This window comes from Chanos chanos, chromosome 14, assembly GCF_902362185.1.
Source record: "Chanos chanos chromosome 14, fChaCha1.1, whole genome shotgun sequence".
In the NCBI taxonomy this organism is placed as follows: domain Eukaryota; kingdom Metazoa; phylum Chordata; class Actinopteri; order Gonorynchiformes; family Chanidae; genus Chanos; species Chanos chanos.
Window position 1 is genome coordinate 18,563,287 of NC_044508.1, and position 26,863 is coordinate 18,590,149.

Below are 26,863 nucleotides of genomic sequence, written 5' to 3' on the forward strand. Positions count from 1 at the left end.
GGACCCCCCCCCCCCCCCCCCCCCAAACACACACACACACACACACACACACACACACACAGGTCTTTTCTGTACCACAGAAAAAGCTAGCGCTACGCTTTGTGAAGACGCTCAGCTAAGCAGCTAAATCCTTTATGGTTGGGCAGAGCTTTTGTGGCTATGAATGTTCAGAATGGCATTAATTCTTTAAGCAGTACTGACAGGTTCTTTTTTTTGTTTTTTTAAATATAGTTCTGTTCTTTATGCTGGTTGATGACAGTTTAGATATTGCAGCTCTAAAGAATGTCAAGGTGCTATATAGATTGCTGACTATAGAGAGAGAGAAGACTATATATAGACAGAATAGATTTGCTGGATGGGGAGATGAGATGGTAAAAGAACGACACTGGTTGACTAATTTTACTACACTTCAGTAAATACAATGGTCATGAACCTCCCACTTTTAACCTTTAAAACGCCTCTGACCTCTGTGAATTTGTGAATTTTTGTACAATGAAGATAACAAAAAAAAGTGCACAGGATGTGTAAACTAGGTGTAGCTCTTTAACTGAGGAGCTTTAGGAATTAGGAACTCCCCCACCAAAACAGTCGCAGCAGCTTCAAAAACCATGTTTGTGAGTGTGTGTGTCTTCAAACGGGGCGAAGACGCATTTCACACACACACTTGGTGGTGCTTCGTGCCGTGAAATGTGATCATGGCTATAAAGATGAAGTAGAGCTGTGATCTGGGCGTGACCTCTCTGTCACAGGAAAAACAAAAACACAAGTCTGTGATGAGCAGCTTGTTAGCGATACTAAGTCAGGACAGCCCCCCCCCCCCCCCCCCCCGCCCCGACCGCCCTCCCCCTTCTTTTTTTCTTTTGTAGCTAAAGATAATTTTCTGTCGTGTTTTCTTTGTTGCAAAAACGACTTATAGTCGTAAGCTGTGAAAAAATGTGAAGACTACAGAAGAGGTGCAGTCGTGCTGTGGACTGGAGCATGTGGCCGTGGGCAGAACGGAGTATTCATTTCCTACCGCTTCTCTTCCTTCTCTCATACAGTCCTTTACTTCTAAACCTCTTCTTTTTTATCCTTTTATTTTTCCTCACACTAATTGAAGCCAAAGTTTGAAATGCATCCATTAACTGAGAACACTTAAATGCTGTGTTTTTTTTTGTTTGTTTGTTTGTTTGTTTTTTCCACCTGCAGCGGTGTGACCACGTTAAGCAGTAGAGAAGTTGATCAACACTGACTCAGTAATGGGTCAGCAAAATGAGCGGCCCTTTAAGAATTCATATTGATGGGTCTTGGCGCACAGAATCTCTGCTCTCAGTCAGTATGTGCTCTCCTCCTAAAGTTCAGTATTTCAGACCTCAGACGTATGGGCCTGAATCAGCCCAGTCCTCTCATTGTGTCTGTGAGCAGTTTAATAGAGATGCTTCTCTGTGACCATAACCCTGTTTTTCACATTCTGCAAACATGTTACAGCACTACCAGATGTATAACGCACCAAACTCCATGACTTTCATCCAATAGAAAACTTTTTTTTTCTCTCTCTCTCTCTTCAGCCGATCTTTTTTTTTTCCTTTTTTCCCCTGCTGTGTCATTACAGAGACTATCTTGAGTGTGAATTATTCTGCTATTCCAGACTTCTTATGCATTCATATGCGATACTTGAGGTTTTCAACTTTTCAGAAATGGATGTGATACTTTTTTTTTTTTTTCCTGTATGCAGTAAACAAATTGAACAGGTATACTATTGGACAGTACCTGGCGTATGCAGATGGTTCTTTTTGCACTTTCCAAATATTTTTTTTTCTTTCTTTTCTTTAAAAATGCCTTCTTGTCCAAAAAAGGACACTATAGATGGGTCTCATGCATGTGGTTTAAAGCAGCATTAACCAATTGTACTCCTCTGTTGTCTGAGATGGATCAGATAAGTTAGAAGTTAGTCCTAGTAACCAGCCTTGTGTTAGTCCTCCAGAGTCCATTAATGACATGGTTCTTCTGTTCACTCATGTATGTGTGTGTGTGTGTGTGTGTGTGTCTCTGTACAGGTTACAGATTTTTCCTTTTTCTTGGGCTGGACCCACATAAAAGCCCATTGAAAATATCGATGTAATGGTGTGGTAAATGCTTTTTCATTTGTGTGTGTGTGTGTGTGTTTCTTTTTTCCTTCAGTCACTCAACTGGGAAGAACACTGAGATGCTAGCCTTGGAGCATCTTTTAATACTACGACAACAACAAAGAGAAAACTTTCATACTTCAGTTTCAAAATGTTTTACTTGAATCTCAGTGGCCTGGCACCACATCCACACGTGGAGATCAACCCAGTTGTTACTGTGGTGTGGCACTGAAGCTTGGCTTGCAAACACAGTTTCGTACCGATGGTGAATGTGTTCATCTCTTTTGGTCATAGGAGTCTCTTGCCACTGTCAGAGATTCAAAGGTGCGGTGACTGGGGCTGCTTTTTGAAGTAAAGGAAAATAAAACATTATTTCATTATGCCACAACAGAAAATGATCTTTAATAGATGGTCAAAGTGTTTTTTCCTTCTCTTTACTGATACCCTTTGGCTGGTTACAGTTGATCATTATAGGCTCTTACATTGCAATTCATTTATATGTTGAAATATATATTTTTTAATATACATGATTTTCACCATCATTACTGCGATTATCTATCGGGCCAAATAATGTTCCATACATCCATCCTGCATGAGATTTACATAAAGCCCTAGTCATTTTTTTCTTCTTTTTTTTTTAATGTAGCTGTAAAAGAGATTTGGCCTGAGACTGCACTAAGTTGCAACCATTCAGAAGACTTTAACTGCTAACAGTGACAACCTGCCAGTCTCATTTATATACTGTTTCATTGTGCGCCTCAGTTAAAAAAAAAAAAAAAGGAGAGAGAAAAGTTGCTTTGTATCCTGTCTGTCTACAATATTTTGGGTGTTATGTGACTATGTACAAATAAACATATTTCAACAACTGAAGGAATGTTCATTTTTGGGCTGTTGGAAATGACAAATGAAAATAAATAAAAAATATTTACTGCTATGCAGACATATGCAGGAACCCTTTCAAAGTGTGATTTTTGCGCTTCAAAATGACCTGGAAGAAGTTATTTTGTCTGTCCGAGTGTGAAACATTTGGCAACAAGCATATGTGACATTGTATCAAACTAAAAGTCTATTCAACCAGACTAATATGATTAAATAAAAAGAAGCATGAACAATATATTAGTTATGTTACAGATGCACATTTGGTTAATATACAGCAATTCCTGTCTCAAAGAATATTTATGAACAATGCACTATAATAGTAATAATTGTTCTGTACTGGGCTGACCTACAAATTAGTATGTAAGATATACCACAAAGGCAGCCAAGTTCCTCAGATTTACCCATATTTGGACTGCGTCCAATACACATTTGCAAATATAACACGTTTTCTCTGTTTTTTTACAGCATGTGGAACAGCTAAGGTCAGATACACATGATGCCCTCTGTCACTGTGGGTGCTCTCTGTGTTTGGTGATCACATTTCATGGAAGAGGAAGTTTGTGATGTTTTCACCATTCCCTTTCAGAGTGTGATCATTGCTGCGTTCCCCCTGACACACACATGGAAACACAAAATCAACAACATCTGTTTGCAAATACTTCTGTAGAGACAGGCCAGGCTCCTGTGTCATGTGTTTCCCTCATCTACCCAACACTAATTTAGATCAATGTGCTACAGCACTGTTTATTTATTACATCCATGTTCATTATCATGGCAATTTTTTCTCCTTACCAGTCTGAATCGTACTGATATTCAATGGTGCTGCCTTGTTGGGAGTCAGTCTGGTGGCATCCACACTGGGGAAAGAAAAAAAGAAAAAGAAAACATATCACTGATGTACTCTTTTCCACGTGAAAATGGTCCATAATTTTGGGCATAGCGATGAGAGTGCAGATTAATTTATTCTCCAGGCTTTACATTACAGCAGAATGGTCCCCCTGCATGCATACTGACACTTCCCCTACATGTAGGAACTCTTGAGGTGATTCTATGGCTGTGCAGATTGCCACTGGAAATTCAGTAGAATGTTTTTACAATAAAGGCACTGGAAGCGTCTGATATATAGGTTTTCATGTCATACTGCATGAAGATTTCACTATTGAAAAAAACGATTAAAAATAAAAGTAAAAAAATACCACTAATAATAATAATAATAATAATAATAATAATAATCTTTCAAATATGAGGTTTCATTCGGGCACACTGCTCTGTCTTTTATTTTGAAAAATCGTTGTTTCGGCGGTCAATTTCGCAGTGTGTAACTGCGTCTAAGTTCACACTGCTGCAATATGTCGTATGTTTTGGCGTTCTATATAACGTGAAATACCAAGATCTTGAAATATCCACATTGTAATGAGAGTAGAACTTGCTCGATTTCATAAGACGGTCGCATTTCTACAGTTCATATGAGAAATTTCAATTAGCGGTAAGTGCACGAGCAAGCTTGCCTGAGGATTATGGTGTGTCACTGATTAGTGCTGGACGTTTGATATGTTTAATCTCACTACGATCAACAGTAGCTCCTTAACGTTTCTTCTGCTATTCCGTATGGATCACTGCCCTGATTGTCACTATCGGCTGAAATTTGCAGCTCATCCGTGCATTAGATTTAGATCTATTTCACGTGACTGAGGACTCGTCTTTCTTGAGTGTGAGCAGGACTTAAAACATGACTGTGTCTTCATCTAACAGTTAACTTGTCCGTTAGGATGTACCATAAGAAGAGGCCATGACGATCTTGCGAGCATTATCAACAGCTATTGGCAGGATCAGTACCTTCAGGTCCTATCAGATCGTGTTGCTCCTCGCAGCAGCCTTGGCTGTTGTTGCATTTTATTATTTTGGCTCAGAAAACCAGAACTTCTCCAGCACCACAAAGCGCATCAAACAGGCTAGTCACAACGCCAACCGTAATGACGCAGACCTGTCTTTGGACACGAGATCATTCCATCAGGAGGAAAAAACAGGCGCTGAGCTGGATGAACTGAAAAAGACAAATGACAAGGAATCGGGAAGTAAGCAGTACCACGCTCTAATGATGTTCACCAAGATTGACAGAAGTAGAAGTCTGCAGAACAAGTTCCAGGTGGCCATGCGCTCCATGGTCAAACACGGTCGCTTCCAAGAGGACGAGATATTGGTTCTGCACTTCGTGAGCGACCAGCCCAGTCAGGAGCTGGGTGAGCAGATGTTACCTGAACTGCTTCTAGACGTAAGCTTTCAGTATGAGGTAAGCAGTTCCGTAGGCGAACTACTGTTATGTAACTCCAGCTGGCTGATGTTGATGTTAGACCACATTTGACCTGAATGGCTTGGCTTAATTAAATTAAGTCAGTTATAACGACAGAGGAAGAGACATTAGATTCTGTTCTTAGCCATAATACGCACCAGAGGGCAGTGCTGAACGCTAGCCGCACCAGTGGTCAACAACGCAAGGTCAAGCAACAGACATTTCCTCTGCATCAACACATACTCACAAACACGGTAAATGTGTCAGTCACCGATCATCCCACAGGAACAATCAAACTACCTTTTATTTCTGTCGCCACTCACTGTGCGCGAGCTAACAGAGCCAAAAGCCTTTCAGCTTGGTGTTTGCACCCCAGCATGGTGTTGCATGGGAGTGGAAAGTTCCAGAAGCAAGTTATTTTTTCGGTGAAAAGGTGACCAGTGATTTATGATATAAATCTAATATAGTTTGAGTCAGTGGCAGTTGACTTGCTGCTGTCATGAAGATGTCTGTGAGGCCGTAACCGTGTGTTACAGCGAACAGAGGCAGCACAAACTAATTACCGTGTGTGTGCTTTGAGCATACAGCCAATAATCCAGGAACATCTGAATTGGGATAAGTAATAATTTGGGTTGGTTGTTTGAAGATGTCCTTGAAGTTACTCTTGTGACAGACAAACAAACTAAAAACAGCAGGTGTGAACTGTATTGGAATGATTAATTCTGCAAATTAGTTTACATTCCGGACTGAGATGTTGGATGTGAAGGAATAACATCTTGATGGTTTCAAAAACCTTGTGCAATGTTTATCTTGGTGTTTCTTGCCAATATAACAGATATATATCTCAGTATTTCTTGTTTTTTGTTTTTATCTTAACAAGGTCAGCCGGTCAATACTAGACCAAAGTACTTTATCCATAAAAACGGAAACAAACACAAAACTGAACGAGTGCTCACAAAACAAAATGCATAACCCAGCCGGCAGAGTGATGGATAACAAATATACGAAACTAACATAAACAAAGTGCTCATTTGTTGTGAGGAACTGAGAAATCTTCACTACCTCAGACGTTTCCTGTTACAGGAGATGCTTCTTGAAACCTGAGCTGGTGCCGTAGTTAGGTGAATGTGAGGTAAATGAGGAAGACCCTAGTCTGAACAGAGAAGAACATACAGGCATCGTTATGCTGTAGGGGCCATATCTCAGGTTAATCACAAGGTTTAGAGCTGAAATTAGTGAAACTGCATAGCAGCTATAGAGCCTGAGTTATTTTGAATGGAAATGTATGAAATAGGCTATACTGCTCAAACTGGATACATCACCCAGTCTCACGGACTATTATCCAGCCACACTAACTGTTAACACTGTTTTTACTTTTGAACATATCCGTGAACTAAAAATCCATGCTAAACATTTAACAGTCAGTTTAATCAAAAATCCAAACGTGGTATCGTTCAGGATGCTTGTATGTTTCATTAGTCTATTAATGGACACAAGGGGGCACTATTGCCTTTTTAAAATTTTCTAGTCATTCTCTCTCTAACAGGAAGGAGTTAAGCTTGTCGATTTTATGCTCCGTGCCTAGTCTGTGCAGGTATGTGGAGAATGTTCGAGTGGCTTTGGACGTCTGTAAGAAAGACCCTCAGTTTGAGAGCTAGGAACGTAAGCCAGGTTTTAGAAAATTTCCAACTTCAACATCCTCACATGTCGCTCATGTTTCCCACACATATCTTTGGATGCTGGATTAATGTGAGAAGTTGAATTTGTGACCCGTGAAATCTGACCTGTTTCTGGGAACTGGGCCTGAGGAGAAGCTCTGTCTGTGAGCTTAAACTCTTTAGACTAATGTTTTACACTGGACTTTGTGTGAACTCATTATCAGACACATGCTACAAGGCTTTCTCATGGACTCACCACTCTGACAGTGTGCATGAGAACAAACCTCATGGCTCTGCAGACAACAGTCTTTCCTTAGCCTGTTTCTAAGAGCCTCTCCCTGAGTTGCTGGGTTAGACTGGATTGACTGGGAGTGATAGACAGTTTGCTCTCTTTAGCACAGGTGGCTCAAAGCCAGAAGTCTAGATTTCCTTCCCCTAATCCAGGCCTTTCAGCACCCCCCCCCCCCCCCCGCCCTCTGCCACACACACACACACACACACACACACACACACACACACACACACACAGTAAGATGAGCACTGTGCTAAGTGTTAATATGCATTTGTAATCCACTCTACTCATTCCAGCATGTGGTCACAAGAACTGATTAATACACCTTTACCACACATACATACACACAACTGCACAATAAAACTGTAGGATGGAGACTTTCTGACCTGTGAATGACTGATGCTGAGAACTTGTGTCCTTTCCCAGTGTAGTCAGTATAAATCAAGCCAGTGTAATTACAGTGAACTAACCTGGACACTCTCAGATGGTGAAACATTGGTGTTGGGGGCTTTCCATCCTCAGTATGACTAGTTGGCAGTACATCAAGAACCAGAGAGGTGAAGTACTCCAAACTCAGGCATCCTCTTCCGACTCCAGGCAGACCAGCTGTATCACTGCTCTGGTCGCACAGGATAAAGCTCAACTGATCCGGGAACAGTTTTTTTTCAACATGTGTGTGCCTTCACTATAACCAGCTGGCATTTAAAACTGATACAACACCGGAGCATTGTGGTTCTACTCCATTCAGGAAGAGTCAGCAGGAAGCCAGTCATAAAATGAGTTTCCCTTGTGGAAGAACCAGGCTGAGTGCCCACTGACAGAATTAGCACTCACTCTGTTCATAGCAAGTGGATGAATGGATTACATCTAAAATGATCAAGTTGATTAATTGATTACAGCCCTAAATACAGAAAAAAGTGCACAACTTAGAGGGAAGTTTGATGATTTGAGGCATAGTTTTCGTGTGTTTTTTTGTTTTGTTTTTTTACCACAGGTATGTGTTCTTAGAACGGATGTTTGACTCAAAGTCTTGAGAGGAAGTTGTATTATTCATTCATGTAAAAGTGTTATATGATGACTAAAAATGGATAAAAACAGTTTCCATAAGCATGACACACTTAAACGACGCGTTTTGAAAATACGTTTTGTGACAGTCAGTACTTGGACTAAACCAACTTGTAGTTTTTGTTGTTTCTAAACTCTAATCATTTTTTTCAGCGAACAGAACATGCTGTATTTGTTGTGTGTTTTTTAAATCGTCTGAATGTGTTTCAAACTGCAGCCTGTTTATTTTTGTTTATTTCAGGGACCTAATGCGTCTAAGGAGACTTGTGAGCTTTTATCAATCTGTTCTCTGTGATAATTTAATCATTTGATAACACTAATATCAGTATGTAATGTGCAGATGGCCAGACACAATCAGGCATTGAGACTTAGGATGAAAAAAAAGTGTTTCATTGATAAATAAAGCATTGTCCAATGCTGGAGCTGTCTGCTTCATCTGCTTATTTTAGTGATAGGTTTATTCAGTCTGTTTTAGGAGCGTTGTCCCTAACCTGTATGGCTTTTCCCAATGAGCCTCCCCATCAACACACAAGCACACACACACACAAACGCACACACGCACGCACGCGCTGACAATCACCAGATGTCCCCACTCACTGCTCCCCGTAGGATTTAATACTTTGTACAGCCTTTTAATTTAATAACGGCGCCTGTAGACAAGAGTAAGTAATTATTCTCCAGCCCTTTGTGTGCCCATGAGGCTTAATCTCCTTAACCTGTTCCCTTTGGAGAGGGATGCGCTTTCAGCTCTGCACGAGCAACCTGACTCTTATATATCTATATATATGAATGTGTGTGTGTGTGTGTGTGTGTGTCTGTGTATGTACACAACTCACATAGGGTCACTTAAAATAAGGTGTGATCTTATTAGACGAATTGTCACATTGTGTTGTTTAGGCTGCATTCACTGTGTGTTTGTGTTTGTATGTGTGTGTGTGTGTGTGAGAGAGAGAGAGAGAGAGAGAGAGAGAGAGAGAGAGAGATTAGATGGTTCTGTCAGTCCTTAAGGAAGATTAACACCATAACATTTTTATTGAGGTCTAATGAGTTTCTGACTGAGTTAAAACAGTGTAGAAAAATGAATGAGGCACGCTCATTAAAAGCTGACTGCTAACTATTTGCATATGAAAAGACAACCATGTGGATCTGTGGGGGAGGGTAAGAGAGCAGTTTCTTCTGGCTTGACCGGAGCTGGTCCTTAAAATGGAGCGGCGGAGTGGACACCTCGGTGTGGCTGAGCTGCTGTTTTATTTACAGTCAAATCTTAAAAAAAAAAAACAGGCTTTAACATGAAAAGTTCAGAAGAACTATAAAATAATTCTCAAATAAAAAATTAATATGCAACTCAGAGTAACTCAGTGTTTTATTTATTTATTTATTTTTATTTTAACATTATGAAAAAATGATGCTCTGTGTTTCTTGCACATGGAAACGGGCAACACAGCAGAGGCCCGGACACTCAGGAATGAATGAAGTGTTTAGTTTCAACATTTGATAAAACATTTAGACTTTTTTTTTTGTTTTTATGGGCTGAAAACTGTGCTTTAGTTGCAAGAGTACAGTGAGAGGCTGGGAAGAGGTTTTGTTTTAGAACACTCATGGATACCTTTCCTTAACAACGTTTTCATCAGCAACAAACAGTGTCCTTTTGGCAGCAAAATTTGAATGACGTTTTTCTGAACTCAAACGCACGCATGCTGAAAAAAAAGAGAGAGAGAGAAAGAGATTTTACCTTGATCTGGTTTCACATGTTAAAAATTCTCTACTTCTAAATAACACAAAGTTCTTTTATTCAGCTGAAGTTGTGTTGATTAACTCTAAAATTTGGGCTCGTTCCACAGAAGCATTTGCTCGTGTTGAAGGCAGACTGCTAATCCCGCGTGGAGGGAGGCATATGTGTTTGGTTCTGATTAAAACCACTGAAGGCACAGTGTGTGGTTTCTGTGTGTGTGTGTGTGTGTGTGTGTGTGTGTCCAAGCCCCTCTCATTAATCCACACAGAGTTCTGCTTTATCTGATTGTGTCTGTTGACTCTAAACCACAGTGAACAGGATTACCGTCAGCAGTCAGCAACACAGAGAGACTTCTATTTTGTATTTTTATTTTGATTTTATTTTCTTTTTTTGTGGACAACTAAGAGTGCCCATCTCTTTTTTCCATTTAAAACTATTTAAAATGATTAAAAATACATAGGAAAGTCAAAAGTGGCAACATTTGGGGAACTAGTTTGACGTTTATGACAATCAACTGACGCTCCCTGATGTCAAGCTATTTTTTGTGGGAAGAAGTGTTTCAGTTTTGTGGTAGAATAACATGTTTGTCCTGTGAGGTAAGACTGAATTGTACAGTCATACAAAAGCCTTCTGGTTGAAAGGACTGGTCGTGATTTGACCCAAACATTCCCACCTTGCATAATCGTTGCTGATTAAAACACAAAACATTTATAAAAATTCAAATGCATAGCACGTCTGTATTTAGATCTGAGGGAAGCTGTCATGTTGAAGTCAGACCAGTTTCTGTCCAATTACACATTAATTTAAACATCCCTGTCAGCTAAGGGTGGCTAAACTCTTGTCTGCCCCATTCTGCATGGCCTTATTATTCGCTGTAATGAGATCAATGGTCTTTACCGTGCGCACATAATATCACCTAACTCAATTTAATCACAACTAAATGTGATTTAACAACTTTGATCAATGTTAACATAAAATATTTCCATTTCCATGACGGTGCTTTAGGACTGGTCTCTTTTGGCAACGCAAAGAGCCCCATCCCTCTCTGCTCCGCTGCCTTTGTAGTAAAACAACGTTTTTTTTATCCTAAAACAGCACTTCATGTTATACGGTTAAATAGTTGTAAAGTGCAGCATAGTGAAGACATAGACATGACTGCTGTAGTTTTTTTGGATGGAGGCTTGTGTTTGATGTGTGTATGTGTGTGTGTTTCCATTGGCTGTTTCAGGTGGTGTTTCATGATGTAGCTGTCCTGACGGAGAAGCTGTTCCCCATCGTGGAGGCCATGCAGAAACACTTCAGCGCTGGCTCAGGGGCCTACTACAGCGACGCCATCTTCTTCTTGTCTGTGGCCATGCATCGAATCATGCCCGCGGGTAAGCCGTGGTTAACCTGTGGAAGTCCACAGTTAACTTAATCAGCCAATCACCTTTCTTCTTGTTTTACACTAACACCAGGCATTTGAGAGTTTTCTTACTATATTTCAATGTGTTTTCTATGAATTTCAAGGTTTTAAAAGTTAAAAGTGCACACAGCAGCGTACACAGCCAGACTGACATATTCTTTATGTCCAGTGTAATTATGAACGTTAAATTCAGGAGGCTGTATTTAACATTATTCTCAGATTTTAGAGCTGCTGCTAATTTTACCATATGTCTTACACCTACACGCTTGGTAAGAATACTTCCTGCGTCTTCACAGTGAGTCAGAGAAAACTAACAAAAGCTTGATCCCTGGTGACCCCTTCCACTTAATCAAATTTGTCATGGTATGAGATATCTTCTACAATTTGGTTAAGCATAATGTTAGTTACTCAGAGTGTTTAGGATTTAATGAAAAAAATAAAAAAAATAAAAAAATAAAATAAGGTCTCTTACAAAATTCTTACAAAGCAGAAATTGTCTTGTGTTTTTTGTTCTCCTGTTTGTTTGTTTGTTTGTTTGTTAACTACCTCACGTATTGTATGCCAGCTCTGCATGGAATGAACTGTCGTCGTTGTAAAATGTTGAAAGCGTTCCTTCGTTCAGTGAGAGAAAGGCTTTTCAGTGGCTTGCGCTGACATTGTTAGCTCCTGGCTGTCTGAAGGTCAGGATGGGTAGAAGAATGGGGGTGTTAACCGCGCTCGCAGGTGTCTGACTCGCACATGGCACGCCACTGTTGCTAAAGGGAGGGGAGAGGACACGCTCGATTGTCCCTGACTAGCACGCTGAACTTCCTCTAACGCTACAGGACTCTCCTGCCCCTCCTCCCCCCTTCAGTCAAGCCATTTCTCTCTCCCTCTCTCTCTCTCTCTCTCTTTTTTTCCCCCCCTAATATCCTGTTAGTATTGTTAGTAGCTGCTGTAAGACATGGCGGAGAGGTATCTGTTTTGCGTAAGTTGTATTTTTTTTTTTTTTTTGAAGAGCCAAAATATTACATTTATAAACATGGGACAGGAGTTGCTGGAAATGTTTTTTTTTTTTTTCTTTTTTCCCCTGCTGTTGTTTACTGTGAAACTAAGTGTAACGTTTATGCTACACTAGTCAATAGTCATGCCCCACAGGGAAAGACAACAATGGAAAACCTTCCTGTCGGCAGAAGAAAGTATAATCAGCTTTTCGACTGAAATGTGTGGTTGAGATACCGAGGGCATGCTTAACACAGAGAATTTCTCAGAACAGTTCGCAAAGTGCACCAATTTTCTTTTTGAAATCAATTTTTCTTTCAGAGTTTTCTTCAAAAGTAAAACTATTTTGCTTTTGAATCTTTGTCTTAAGTCAAAAGGTTGTCTGGCGCAGAAACAGTAGTTGTCTGAAACCCAGTTTTTGTTGTTGTTGTTTATGAAGAGGCAGCATTTGTATATTTGTTGGGGTTTTTTTTGTGACTTGTGCATTTCTGGCCTTGGCATAGGTGGTGTTTATCTTGGGTTGCCTTGAAATTCAGTTTGCTGAGATGTTTTCCTGGTCTTGTTTCAGTGAAATGACGAGTGTTTATGCTTCCTGTGAAAGACACTTAGTTTACAAACAGCAGGAGTTCCAAATGTGTGCTCTTAAGCAGGGGAGTGTATTTATGATTCACAGCAGTAGAGAGAGAGATGGAGAGTTTTGACTGAAAAGTCCCATCTGAAACACACCGTCGACAGTCTTTGTTTTCTCCCTCGACACAGACCATGATCAGAGCCGTTTCGTTCTTTTATTTGTAGCAGTCTTCAGTAATCTCTTCAGAGAAATGTCTAAATGTTTCATTGCGTGATTCGTCTTTTCTCTCCTGCAGTGTGGTGGAATTTTGTCTTATGGTTTTGTTCCGTTTATTGCCCACGTCATGACTTGCCCTCGTTGTTCTGCAAACTTCAAATGTCAGCTTCCAAAGGCCATCACACAGTGTGTCCCGTTGCACTCGGAGTTCTGGGAATCCCAGTCAGATGACTGGACGTTTTCCGTGCATGTCCGGGGGAGGTCTGTCTCTCTTCGCCGCTGCGTGTTCTGGCCTGGCTGCCCCTCCCCCGCCAGGCTTGTTCCAGTTATCGAGCGCTTCCTGAAAGACCTGTCAATGAGGCCCACACACACACACGCGCGCACACACCCTGACAAACTCGCCCACCAGAGAGACTGCCCTAGCTGAGGGGAAAGCTGACAAACCCATGCCAGGCCCAGAACAGGACCTCTACCTTTGGCATCCTATCACTTTCAACAAGGTCACGGTTCATCGCTTTGAGACGGTTTCTGATGTCGCCGTCATCATAATGAGAGTTGTTCTCGGTCGAGACTTAAGGTTTTTCGTAAGTTGTCCGGTTGTGTTGTTTGAAAACAAGGCAACATAAGCTCACTGTCAAAAAGAGCTTTATTTCTAACTTTTAAACTGTGTTCTTAAGTCGCGGCTAGGTCATTAGCCTACAGGGAGTTGCTGTGGCCCCATTCTGGTCTTATTCACTCAGCTTTCATGTAAGTGTGATGGCCTGTCGTTAAAAGCAAATCTACCCTCAGACGTCGCTGAATAACTAGGTAGGCTGTTAAAATGTAGAAAGACCGTGAATACATTTTCTCATTTATTTATTTTGCAGTTATTGTCAGTGTCACGTTTTTGGCATGTCACGTGTACGGGTCCTGAAACTGAATCATTCCTCTTAGAACTTTTTTTTTTTTTGCGAGTTTCAGTTTATAGGACACAGCCCACAGTCAAATGTAATGCAGATTGAAATGGCGCTATCCTACACTATGCAGCTTTGTCATTTTATCACCCTGGAATGATTGTTGCTTTAGTTTAAAAAAAAAAAAAACTATTCCAGATGAGATAGGAAATTACAACAGAATCACAACTTGATACTTTCCAAATGACACTGGTAAATGGCTTAATTTCAAAACAAAAATGCATAAACACTATCATTTCTGGATTAAATTGTCCTGGCAGGTGGAGAAACTAAGTGTAGTTCACATCATTTCCAACTCAGTGGTCTCCATAGAATAGTGTGATATTGAAATGAACATACTGATTGGAGAAGTCAGATATACAATAAATGATGAGTGTGAATAATTTGTCTAGATGGAGGCTAATGTGTTGTCATTAAAGACTAACAGATAGATTAAATAGATTAACACAATGAGCCATTCTGCAGACTTCAGTATGAATTCCAGTGCAGTTGAAGTGTATTAAGGGCAGTCTCTATCATTGTGTTGTATTTAAGGATTAGTATTAGTAATAAACCTTTGTAGAGTAACCATCCACAGCCGTTGTGTTTACATAGTTGTCTCTTCATTTACTTTCTTACGTACCTTATGAAGCTATGGGAGTTATGTCAGCGTCCATAAACTCTAGTCCTGTCCAACAGGGCCTTTTCATTCAGTCACCTGGACGTGGTTTTGATGACCATGTTAGCATTCTTGTAGCAAACCCATGAGCTGTATATGTTGATATACTTCAAAATACTTTAGAATGTGAATGAGGTTTAAATACATTTGCTTTGTCTTACAACAATGACACCGAGTAAACAATTTCTTCCTCCCGCATGGAGCGTTTGTTCTGTTTGTAGTTCAACACTTCTCTTGTAACTGTTTTAAGTAAGTTAGCAGAGACAGAAAGGTTAACCCCTCATCTGATTTCTCTTTTGTTTACTTTGACGCAAGACATTTTAAACTTCATCTTCCTTGTAACCATGGATGGCACGGACAGCTCTGTTCGCTCGTCCTGTACTGTTTGGTGGACTGCACAAAACTGAATACTTCATGGCAAGTTTGCTTTAATGGTTTATATTGAATTAGTGTATTACTGCATTATATTTAAAATGGGTAAAAACCCGACATCAGTGAGAGAAACCAAAATGTCCTCAAACCCTTTTTTTTTTCCTCTCTCTTTTTTTTTTTTTTGGATCTCGTAAAGCTGTTGCATGATACAGATAACCGGATGATCTGTTCTCAAAAGCAGATCTTCAGTGTGTTGTAAGACATCTTTAGCGTTATGTGGTGTTTGGAAATGGGCTTACTCTTGAGCAGTGCATCTGTTTGGATTATGGCCAAAAAAAGCGAGGTTAGGTGAAGCAGAATGGCTGAGTGAGCACCGCAGGCCGGTGCTGAAACCCGTCCTGACCCCCATTTCTGGGAAACCTTCTTTCCTCCAGGCAGTGGAGGGCTGGTGCAATGAATAAGCCATCACGGGCAGAGCACAAACTCAATGTTACACAGCGCTCCCAGGGATTCTTTACTGCATCTCCATATACCAGCGTTGCCCAAAGCAATAACACCTCTTTGAGTTTTAAGGCGTTTGACCCCCCCTCCCCCCTCCCTATTTTTTTTTTTTTTTTTCCTTTTTTCTTTCAGACAGCACAGTCAAGTTTTAAAATTGCAGATGTTCACCAGAGATGAAAGACTCAAAGTTTTTGCTGAATGTCAGTTTTTTAATACAGTTATTATAGAAAACTCCAGGCATTTGAGACTTCTCAGCTATGGCCTCTGTAAAATAACACACATCAAACATTGACATCGGACAGTCTCTGTCTGCTAACCAAAACATTGTGGTTGTACTGATACGAAAGTTCTTGGTTTTACAGAAATTTATCTTTCCTTATTAATATGACTCTTTGAATCAGTGTTTTATTGGTAATATAGACAGGCTTGGACCCAGAACGTTTTCACCGATTCCGCGTTTTAACCTGGCAAGAGATGAAATGTCATGCCAGTACATAAATGGCATCCTTCTGATTTCAGTCCGGTCCTCTGGACCCATTAATGCGCCACAAGGCTGCAGTTCAAACAGTCTTCAGCTGCCTCTTTAGATTATTCATTCCTGTTTTATCCTCACTGTGGTTCTATACAAAGGTATTGTGTCACTAACTTCCTTGTTTGGAGAGGAGCTGAGAAAATGGTGGGTTCTCTCTGTGTAGTCAACTTCCGCCACTTGTTTGAAGAGACACCGGTCAGAAATACAACTTCAGCAAGGCTGCATGACTAGCTTTGCCCCAGTGAAGGTACATCCTCATTGTTCTTAGTTCAACAAGCTTAGTTCAGGCCGCGTGTTTTCCTTTCCAACCAAAACAGCATTGTTCGTCAAGTCTGCCCCCACAATGCCGTATCCAAAACATTGCCTTTGGCCTCTTCACGGCGACCAAAGCTCTATGTAGTTTGGATCCTGATTTGTTTGCTTAAATCCAGAGGGGGTCCATCTGGCGTGGAGAGATCCTAGCTCATCGCTAATCGCGTTGTGTCATTTGTTAACCTGACGAGCTGAAATCACAGTGCCCGCCATGTTTCTCATGAGTCTTGGTTTGGCTGGCCTCTGGCTCAAGGACAGTGCACTGGTTGTTCAGCTGAGAAGGAGTCAATTGAATTGAAGACTTGAAATTCCCTGTTCATTACTTAGGAATTTCACCATTATGGCTAATTCGGGTTTTCCGTCAGTATTTCTAATTTCACTGACCGTTTTCTCTTGCCTTTGAGGAGTGTGTAAACAAATATGTTGGCTGAATTTTTTTTAAAAAGATGGTTGTAAAATGAAAGCTTTTCAGAAACGTTTTACTGTCTACTCTACACATGTAAGATGTCCAAGGATAATTTCTCAAAACCACATTGTCAGTGACTTACTGATTCCTCTCGTTGCAGAGATGAAACACGTTGTGCAGTTAGACCTGGACCTGAAGTACAGGACCAACATCAGAGACCTCTTCCAGGAGTTTAACCGCTTCTCTGCCAAAGCGGTTATTGGCATCGCCTATGAGATGCAACCAGTTTACAGGTATTAAACACTCACTCACACACATGCACACATACACACACACACACAACAACAACACAGAACATTTTACACAACAGACTGCATGTAACATCTAACGAAGCAAAGGCCTTTATTTTAACAATCCCATTTTAATTTGAACAATTTCCAAATGTAAACCAGACGATGTTTAAGCCTCACCCATTGCAGAAAGTAATAACATGCACAGATAAAGAAAAATAACATTTAGGTATAAACTAGACTAGAGTATGAACCAGAGCAGAACAGGTTGACTAAACCAAATAAAGGCCATTCCACCTGGTGGGCAACATGGCACCTCTGCAGCTGATTTTAATCAAGGGAGGCTTTTATCTTAAATGTGTTTTTCCTTATTCTCTTTCTCTGTCTGTCTTGTAAGCCATGTTTTCTCGCTTATCTGTTGGTACCAGTGGTATTCTTCACATCTTCATTTGGCAGATTGTGTCTCCCCTGACACACACACACACACACACACACACACCACATCTTGAATATCGCAATTCGTTATCAGTGTCCTTTTCTCCATTGACAGTTGAAACATGTCACGGGCCTCTGTAGATGTTTAAGAATGGTGTCTCAAATATTCACCGTACACAATGGTCTTCATAACAACATCTGCATGTACACAACAGTTTATGTTTGAAAAATGATGGTCCTTACTTTGTGAGTCAATACACTTATAATGAATTATTTCTCGCACCAAGGCACACAGACATCATCATCATCATCATTTTGAATAAATCAGACAGAAGTCTTTCTGTAATTAAACTCTCACACACATACACACACACACATTGGAGAGAGCAGAGAAGATAAACAATAGTTATCATCTCGCAGTGCAGTCCTGACACAGTCTTAAAAACCAAGGCATGCTAAGAACCAGGGTGGAGTTGGCGCCTATTCAAAGCGTTTCCCCAAACACTGTGCCCATTCACTGAAGGGGATCTGAGTTAACAGATATCAGAAACTGTTAAACTGGAGACTTGGCCACAAGGATCACAAGTGTTAAGAGACTCAGCAAAGCGAGTTCCTTTTAGAGTGTGTGTGTGTGCATCTGTGTGTGTGTGTGTGTCTAAATTTAGAGCTTAATATAGTGGTCCAGTTCTCTCTCTTTCTCTCTCTCTCCCCCTCCCTCCATCTCTCTCTCTCTCTCTCTCTCTCTCACACACACACATACGCGCACACACACACATTTATTCAGTTACTCGTTGGAGAGTCAGGAGGTGCCCAAAGAGACAGTGGGAAAACACAAAAGAACACAACAGATATCAACAATGTCTAATAGTTAGTAGTCAAAGCTGTTCGCCGCCTGTAAGCTACTGCTGATGCTCCAGGAGAAAAAATGGACTGCAGAGAAAATGAATACTTCGAAAACTCTTTGCAGTGATTATGTCAGTTTGAGCACAGTGTCATATCTGCCCACAAATGAGTATTTTCCATGAATTCACCCATTCCTCATTAGAAATTGGACGTAGTCTTGTGTCCGCTGTGCTATCACACTCTACACTAGATGGCGCTAGAGTCAATGATTGTGGTGGAGCTGTTTTTGCTTCCCTCATTTTTCCTCTCCTCTTCCCCCTTCCCCCTCCCCCTCCCCCTTCCTCTCTTGTCATATCGTCCGTCATAGTTCCCAAGTGTTGCTTTCACATCAACACTCCATCACTTATTTTCCCTTCATAGCATCTCCCTTTATACCCTGGACAAACATCTGTGGAGTTTTCCAACTTCATGTTCCCTTTGTTTGAATGGGGAACATGTTGCAGGTTGTCTCCCTGGACGTGCACTACTGATAAAGATTGGGGCTCCAGTGTTTAGTGATTTTATTTTGATTTATTTATCTTAATTAGGCGGTCACTATTTATTCACTATTTCTTTATTCATAAAAGCAAAACATGAATAGTCTATGAACTACAAGCTCTGTGAGTTAGTCTTAGACTTATCTTTCTTTTGTCTTCCTTACACATGCTCTTAGATGAAGAGAGTCTAAACATGATGAGAACTTCTATCAGTTTGTCACAGACTGTCATCCTGGCGCTCATGGTAAACATTCAAGACGTCAGGAGACGTGTGGGTTTTCATTAGAACACCTTATTGACGATATACTCTTATTTGTCTGTGGGTGAGAGGTGACGCAGGTACCTATCTATAGAGAGGTAAATTGTGTTTACAACTCTTGTCTTCTGTGTCACGTTTGGAGACACGGGAAATTTAGAAGGTAAGTGCGTGGTTGTCATGAGTCCTCTCTGTGGGGAAAAAAACATCCCAAGTGGACTGTTTCTCCACAACAGAGAGCGAGAGAGAGAGAGAAATATGTTAAAAGTAATCAGCCATTGAAACACCAGCGATACGTCAACAAGTGGCTGGCATCGGCGGGCAGTTAAAGTCTGCCACCTGCGCCAACAGGATGGTCCGCTGGGACTCTGTAATTAACGCTGGGCTTCTCTGAGCCGCGTGGCTGCCTGGCACGACACGCGGCCTTTGTTTCTGATGTCCTGAAAGACAGAGAGCGCAGGTCTACGCCCACCGATAGTTAAAGTACCCGAATCACTCACAAACCTTCATACACACTGTCCGTCCTTCCCCTCCGAGCTGTTTATATTAATGAATTTATTTTCACTCCTGCCAAACTTAGGGGAATGTTTTCACTTCGGGACACAATTAAACATGACTTATTTTTAACAAGAGGTTCCTGGAATGGGAGTTTCCATAGGGTCTCTCAGCACTGAATCAACACTTCTGAGGATGGAGAAGTTGTAAATTTCAGAGAATTCCAGGTCTTAACCATGGGACCACTACCCTACTGTCCTCCTCCACCCAGACTTATCAAATCTTCACTCAGACTGGATCACCCCCCCCCCCCCCCTTTCCCCCACCCAAAATAAAGAAAGAAAAAAACCCTGCTGTCTGAAGAGGCGCCAGCCCCTCGGAGTCTCGGAAGCCTGATATCAAAACGGATACCTTACCCTCCATCCACCAGTGCCCCGTCCTCCTCCAGGTCCGGAGTGTGGCAGCGTGCCAATTGTCTGAATTCCACACCAAACACTCGACCTAGTGTGAGGGTAAACACTGAACAGCGGACTCACTCGACGGATTCAGAGTCTACGAACGTGAAGAGAAACACAGACCCACACTTCCTGTCCCGTTCAGTAAAAGTCTCTGGGCCATTACTTTTTGAAGTGCTACTGTTGTGCTATTAAACCTCCTATTACGCTTAAAGTGATATTTTTTTTAATAACTGAAGGTTAATGAATAAAAAAAACAAACAAACAAAGGGATCAGGTTTAAAGGACGAGGGTTGTGGAAGAAGTTGGTCCTTGGTGAATGATTGCCTTCTTGCTGTTTTGGGGGCCTGTGTCCTCTTTTGTGGTTTATTTAGTCTTCAGTCTCAGTGACACAATGCAGTCAGTTGCTTTGTAATGACGTCAGGAAGGAAGCCTGTAGTCAGCTTGTGTGTGTGTGTGTGTGTGTGTTTTTTTTTTCATAATTATAAATGTTTTATTACAAAGCCACCATCTTAACCATATGCCTCAACCCAACAACACGTCTCTGTCTAGAATACACAGAGTTATACACACAGTTTGTCTGGTGTCAAAAAAAAAAAATTGTCTTCCTGAAAAGAACGGAAGCAGAGGACCAAAATCCCTTGATCTGACAGACGTGTTATTTGAACAATAGAAAGCCCTGATAAGGACAGATGGGTTTTATGAAGAACACAAACAAACTGAAAGGGGGAAAATCAACATGGAAGAGGACTGAGGTAAACAACATTAAGGGCCCATGTCGTCGCGTTGCTTTGAAATCCCCGTATTTATATTCCATGCGACGGCTGGTAGATTAACAGAAGGAGCTTGGGGTCCACGTTGGCGACATGAGCAGGAGTCTCTGATGTCTAGCGGAAGGCTTTGGTTTCTGCCATGCCAACTGCGGTATGGAATTTAAAAACCACGATGTTTTCATCTTTTGTCTCACCGCTCATTGTGTGCACATTCCACTCACAGCGCAAACACAAACACGTCCACCGAAGTTTAGACTGAGGGGCTACGTTTGACAGTGTCCTTCTTCAATAACAGGATGTCGCTGACTGACCGGGAATACACGAAACAGGGTCACCAGTCGCAGGACTGCTCTTTACGATTTTTGTCCTTTTTGTTTATATGTGACTGTGTGTATGCGTGCCTCCTTGCGTGTGCATGTGCGTGTTCTTTGGCGTGCTTCCTTGCGTGTGCATGTATGGGTTCTTTGGTGTTCTGGTGGTGTACGTGGGGAATGATTTCTCTCTCTCTCTCTCTCTCTCTCTCTCTCTCTCTCTCTCTCTCTCTCTCTCTCACTCTCTCACTCACTCTCCCTCTCTCTCTCCCTCTCTCTCTCTCTCTCTCTCTCTCACTCACTCCCTCACTCTCCCTCTCTCTCTCTCTCTCTCTCTCTCTCTCTCTCACTCTCTCTCACTCTCCCTCTCATTCCCTCTCTCTCTTTCTCTCTCTCCCTCTCCCTCTCCCTCCCTCTCTCTCTCTCACTCTCCCTCTCTTTCTCTCCCCCCCTCTCACTCTCCCTCTCCCTCTCATTCCCTCTCTCTCTTTCTCTCTCACTCTCTCTCTCTCTCTTCCTCACTCTCTCTCTCTCTCACTCACTCTCCTTCTCCCTCTCACTCTCCCTCTCCCTCTCATTCCCTCTCTCTCTTTCTCTCTCACTCTCTCTCTCTCTCTTCCTCACTCTCTCTCTCTCTCACTCACTCTCCCTCTCCCTCTCCCTCTCCCTCCCTCTCTCTCTCTCACTCTCCCTCTCCCTCTCATTCCCTCTCTCTCTCTCTCTCTCTCTCTCTCTCTCTCTCTCTCTTTCTCCCCTCTCTTTCTCTCCCCCTCTCTCTCTCTCCCTCTCTCCCTCTCCCTCTCTCTCAGCTTTCTGTCTTCCTTCCTCCCTCCTGCTGTTTGTGCATTGGTGCACTCACGTGCCTCCCTGGGAAGTGCCCCTGGTGTTTTGTTGATGAGACCCTGTCTAACCCTTATCATTTGGGTATTCTGTCATTTTCCCTGCTTCATCCGCATAAGGCCTATCATGCTGCCAACACTAATTACATTGCTACACGGAGTGCCCTTTGTTCAACGTGCCGGCGAAATCCCTCACACTTATCATTTTCCTAATGTGAGTTAAATGAAACCAACCATCTTCACTAAATAGAAGTTCTCTCCCAGATCTGAAAATCTTTCAAAGTGCTAAGCTGCATAATGCAATCTCCATCTCAGAATTTGAAATGGCAGAGTTTATTTTGTAATGTGTTTTTGACCTCGGGCTGTTAGAGTTTTATTACGCATTAAAACCAAGACGCAGCTCCAGTTTCCAGAGAACATGAGGAATACGCTTTGACAAATGACAGCTGCCACGTCTTCAAAACGCCCATTCAGTGTAAAAGGCCGGTTTGTAGGTTTTTGGTTGAGAGACCGCGGTACCCGGAATGGAGTGGAAATAGTTTTACCCTCCGCCCAGTCTTCCAGCTTTGAGAGACGACGCTGAAGGTTGAGTTGTGCATTGCAGTAATGCATCACCAGTCTGGATTTGTGTTAGCTTTTCAGAAAGCCAAGGACTGTGCGTGTTTGTTTTGGAGCCACTAGGCATTGTGTGAAAAGCAGTAGCTATCAAATACAGTTCCCTCTGCAGTTTGTGTCTTCTCGGCCAAAACAGGCTACTCTCACACTCAAAACTGTGTAAACAAGGAATGTAAACCCTAAAGTATTTACTTTAACCTCGAGATATCGGCACACTTCATCTGCATATGTTATTATAAGCTCTTTGGCCTTTGGCCCCTCTCTGCTTATTTCTTTCTGTATTATTCTAGCTGAATGACATGTGACATGCACATAACATCCACTGAAAAATATTCATTATTCAAAATAGGTTCTTAACTGAGCTGAATTCAAAATAGATTCTTAACTGAACCGTGTCACTTTTCTATACAGACACTTGCTGTGAAATTAATGGTATATTAATCCCATTACTGTTTGCACGGTCTGTTGTTCTGACTGGGGTTGAGCGTGTCCACATAAAATTTCTGTTTCCCAAAGATCCAATTTCATGAGAAAAACGTATGGGAAATGTGTGAGTGTCTTGAGTTCACACTTTTTTTTTTTTTGACAATGTAAAGAAATCCTGAACCTGGTTTCCCTAAATGGTGTACTCCATGAAAGTACCATCTCCCAGTGCAGAGCTGCCAGGACAAGCCTGTCCAGACTTGGCGTTTAGGATCCAACTAATATTAACCTGTAAGTTCTTGGGGAGGGGGCATACCCTGTCTAAATGTTGTGTGTCTTTCTAGCCAAAAATCAACATTCAAAACCACTCTCAACCCTCAGAGATGCAACTTGACAGGGTGGCTAGCAGGATACCTGCAAGCAAAATAAACTGTAAATTAATCAAATTACCAAAGGTGGAGGATTGCCCTATCACCAAAGATCTAAATTCTCACAAGATTTCTATGGGAGCTGCGTGATGAGTCTTTGTGATGGATCTAAGTTGTTTCACAAAGCCAACAAATAATGGAATGTGGGATCTCCAAATGGTATATCCTTTCATTGCACCATCATCACGGTGCCATACTTGGTGACCAAGATCCAGGGACAAGGTGAATGCCGCTGGCCACGTTCCCTTGGGTTGGTGAATCATCCAGGGCCCGACCACTTCGCGCTGGTGGTCACTGACGATCAGGCGCATACGTAGCTCCGGGTACAGGCTTGTGCATAGCAACTAAGCAGCTGCATCGGAGGGAGGCAGCCTGTGCTTGGCTGTTGTCCGAGGAGGTGCGTTTTACGAGGGTTCGTGGGTAGTTGGGCTTTCTAAATTGGGGAGAAAATGGACTCCTACTTGAAACGCTTCCATTTGAATTAATGTCCTGTAAAAACGTGCTTATGTATTCATGATCCTGCACGGCCCTGTGTCCTGGACATCTAAAAGGGAGCCATAAATTTGCAAGCGTCTCAGCCATCAGCGGGGCCACGTGCTCACAGATTTGGAGTTTCCTGCGACCAACCAAGAAACATATCAGATAAGCAGAGGATGGACAGTTTCGGGAAGTAGCTGACACAAAAGCGAGTTCCTGAAAGTAAACAAGACGTGTGCATCTGATGATTCCGTTGCCGGTACATCGGCTAGTTCCCTCAAGAAAGGTTTGAGAAGATGAAAACATATGATAAGACGTAATGACCAGTGTGGCAGCGGTCCCTTGCGCAAGTGCCTGTTTTAATCTACTTTGGGGTTTTAGAAGCATGTTTTCCTGTTGCTTTACCCCAATCCCAACGTTTTTCAGGAAAAAGTGACTTTCAGAGTAAAATATAGAAAAAAAAACAAGCATTCTCACTCTTCAAGTTTCCCACATGAGGAGAAAATCTTTCCCCCATCAAGTGGAAGAAAATGTACCAGGTAGACTTTGGTGAGTATTACAGAGGCATGTGGCTGAAGAGACAGGAGGCAGAGAAAAAAAACCCAGAATCTAGTTAGACGTGTCTATCATCACTCTCGGGCCCCGTACCGAAATCTCTTTCATGTGGTCTCTCCGGCCCATTGCTGTACCCAGATAAATGGTATGCCTGGTTGTTTCATCAGAACTAACAATGAAGCTCAACACGGAGACATTTGTTTATTTAAGCAGAACTGCGGCAGTACTGAAATAGTTGGGGGTTTTTTTTGTTGTTGTTTTTTTTTTTTGTGCTGTGCACAAACTTTTTCATGAAGTTTCTAATGACTGGAGAGAGCTCTAAATTTAGACCAAGTTCTGAGAGCGAAGAAAGAAGTTGAAAAGTAAAAATAAATAAATAAATGCATTTCTGCTCAAGAGAAACACTCCGTAACATGTGATGCAATAGTTTCTCAGAAGCCAGAGACTGATTTGGAGAGCAGTAAAAACGTGGGTGCATAGCTAACAAATCACAACTGACACATTTAGACGTGTGTTGTGAAAATGTTAGCGTGGTGTTTGAGTTGGCGTCTCTACATAAATGATGCGGTTTGCAGTAATGGGCTTGTTTCTGCTGCTGCTGTCTTGTTACACGAGCCCCAGTTAGAGCACTCTGGGTTTATAAAACTAGACGAAATTCGATTTAGTTCTCCCTCATGGCAGAGCACAGACAAGCCCCGCGGTTCTGTGCTAGTTTTGTATATGTCCATGTTGTTTGTTTACTTCTTTCTGATGACGCGTTAGATGGTTCTCTGGACCCGAGGTTGTACCAAGAAGCCATTGTTATGTCTCTGTACCTTACTTTTTTTTTTGTTTGTTTTATCCCAGTGCCAATCTTGGTCGAAAGTACCAAGCTTTTTAAGAAAAGGAGGTGATTAAAGGAACAGCCGGCCATTCTGGCTGCGTCTGGAGGGCTCCAGTCTCTACAAACAGATCTTTATCAACAGTCACTCACATGGGCTCCTGTTTGCGTCATGTCCTGTTCGCCCTCCGAAGAAAACGAGGGAAAACCCTCCGAAAGTCTGGCACGTCTCAAAGAAGGACACTTGCACCACTGACCATATTTCCTCCCATTCTGCCTTGCTTTGGATGCCTTCACAGCTATGGCATTGTTTCAACGCATTTTGAGACCACCCTTGCTTTGAAAACAGCTGTTCTGTACATACGCAAATCGTTAAAATAAGTCTGTCGTGGCCTAAAAGTGGTGCCGAAGTGGTTGCGGAAATCGTAAAACGGCAATAGGCACAAATCTCTGTGTTGGCCTCTTGATGCATGAGGTCTCATTTCTTTCTATTTTTTTTATTTATTCTTGAATAATACTGATGATAAATGTTTAGTTGCTGTTAGCTATAAGTAAAAATTCCCTGCAGGAGTTTGTGAGGGAGAAGCCTGAATAGGAGAAATGTCCACCGTGCCTGTGATGATGCTTCAGACACAGAACATGAACGATGTAGAGCATCTCCATGAACACTTCATTTATCACCTGTGAGAGTTAGGCATCGCCGCCTCTTGTCTGAACTAACTGTTGAAAGAACTCTCTAAAGTGTAAATTGTGGTAGAGAGCGAGATGTGCCAGGAGAGGACGTCTTCACACGTCAAAGTGAGTCGGCTTTACACATTTCCTGTGTTTTCTATTTGTGATATTGTCTACTTGTGATATTCCAAGGTGTTGTCGTTGTAGTAGTGGGTTTCCACCTGGTGTTTATACATTTCCTATGTTCCCGGCAGGATATGCCCCCCCCCCCCCCCTCTCCCTCCCCCCCACTCTCTCTCTCTCTCCCTCTCCCTCTCTCTCTCTCTCCCTCTCCCTCTCCCTCTTCCTCCCTCTCTCTCTCTCTCTCTCTCTCTCTCTCTCCCTCTCTCCCTCCCTCCCTCTCTCTCTCTCTCTCTCTCTCTCTCTCTCTCGCTCTCTCTCTCTCTGTTTCGTGCAGTTGAAGGTGCCACTGACACATGTTCTGCATTGTTGTGTAAGTTGTAGCTTGTTGATTCAGCTGCTTTGTGTAGGCTTTCAGGAGCACACATTGCTTTCAGTTTAGTTTGGCAGAGTAATTTTCCTGTAAATTTTTCTTATTTTCATCATCATTCTATTTCATATGCTAGCTTTCCTCTGTTCTGGCCCTCACTGTCTCCATACAGTCCTCTGGGGCTGGGGGAAAAAAAAGGATGCAATATGTCCATGCACATAA

The 26,863-nt window shown here is 41.9% G+C and overlaps 1 protein-coding gene across 1 annotated transcript in view; it reads left to right on the forward strand.

Moving 5' to 3' along the window:
* The first annotated feature begins 4,773 nt into the window (after positions 1–4,773).
* The window catches only part of xxylt1 (xyloside xylosyltransferase 1), a 34,523-nt gene continuing 12,433 nt past the window's right edge, over positions 4,774–26,863 (forward strand). The window contains exons 1-3 of the mRNA XM_030791764.1: positions 4,774–5,274; positions 11,250–11,397; positions 17,089–17,221. Of these exons, the coding sequence (XP_030647624.1) occupies positions 4,774–5,274; positions 11,250–11,397; positions 17,089–17,221 (782 nt within the window). The remainder of the gene's footprint in view (positions 5,275–11,249; positions 11,398–17,088; positions 17,222–26,863) is intronic.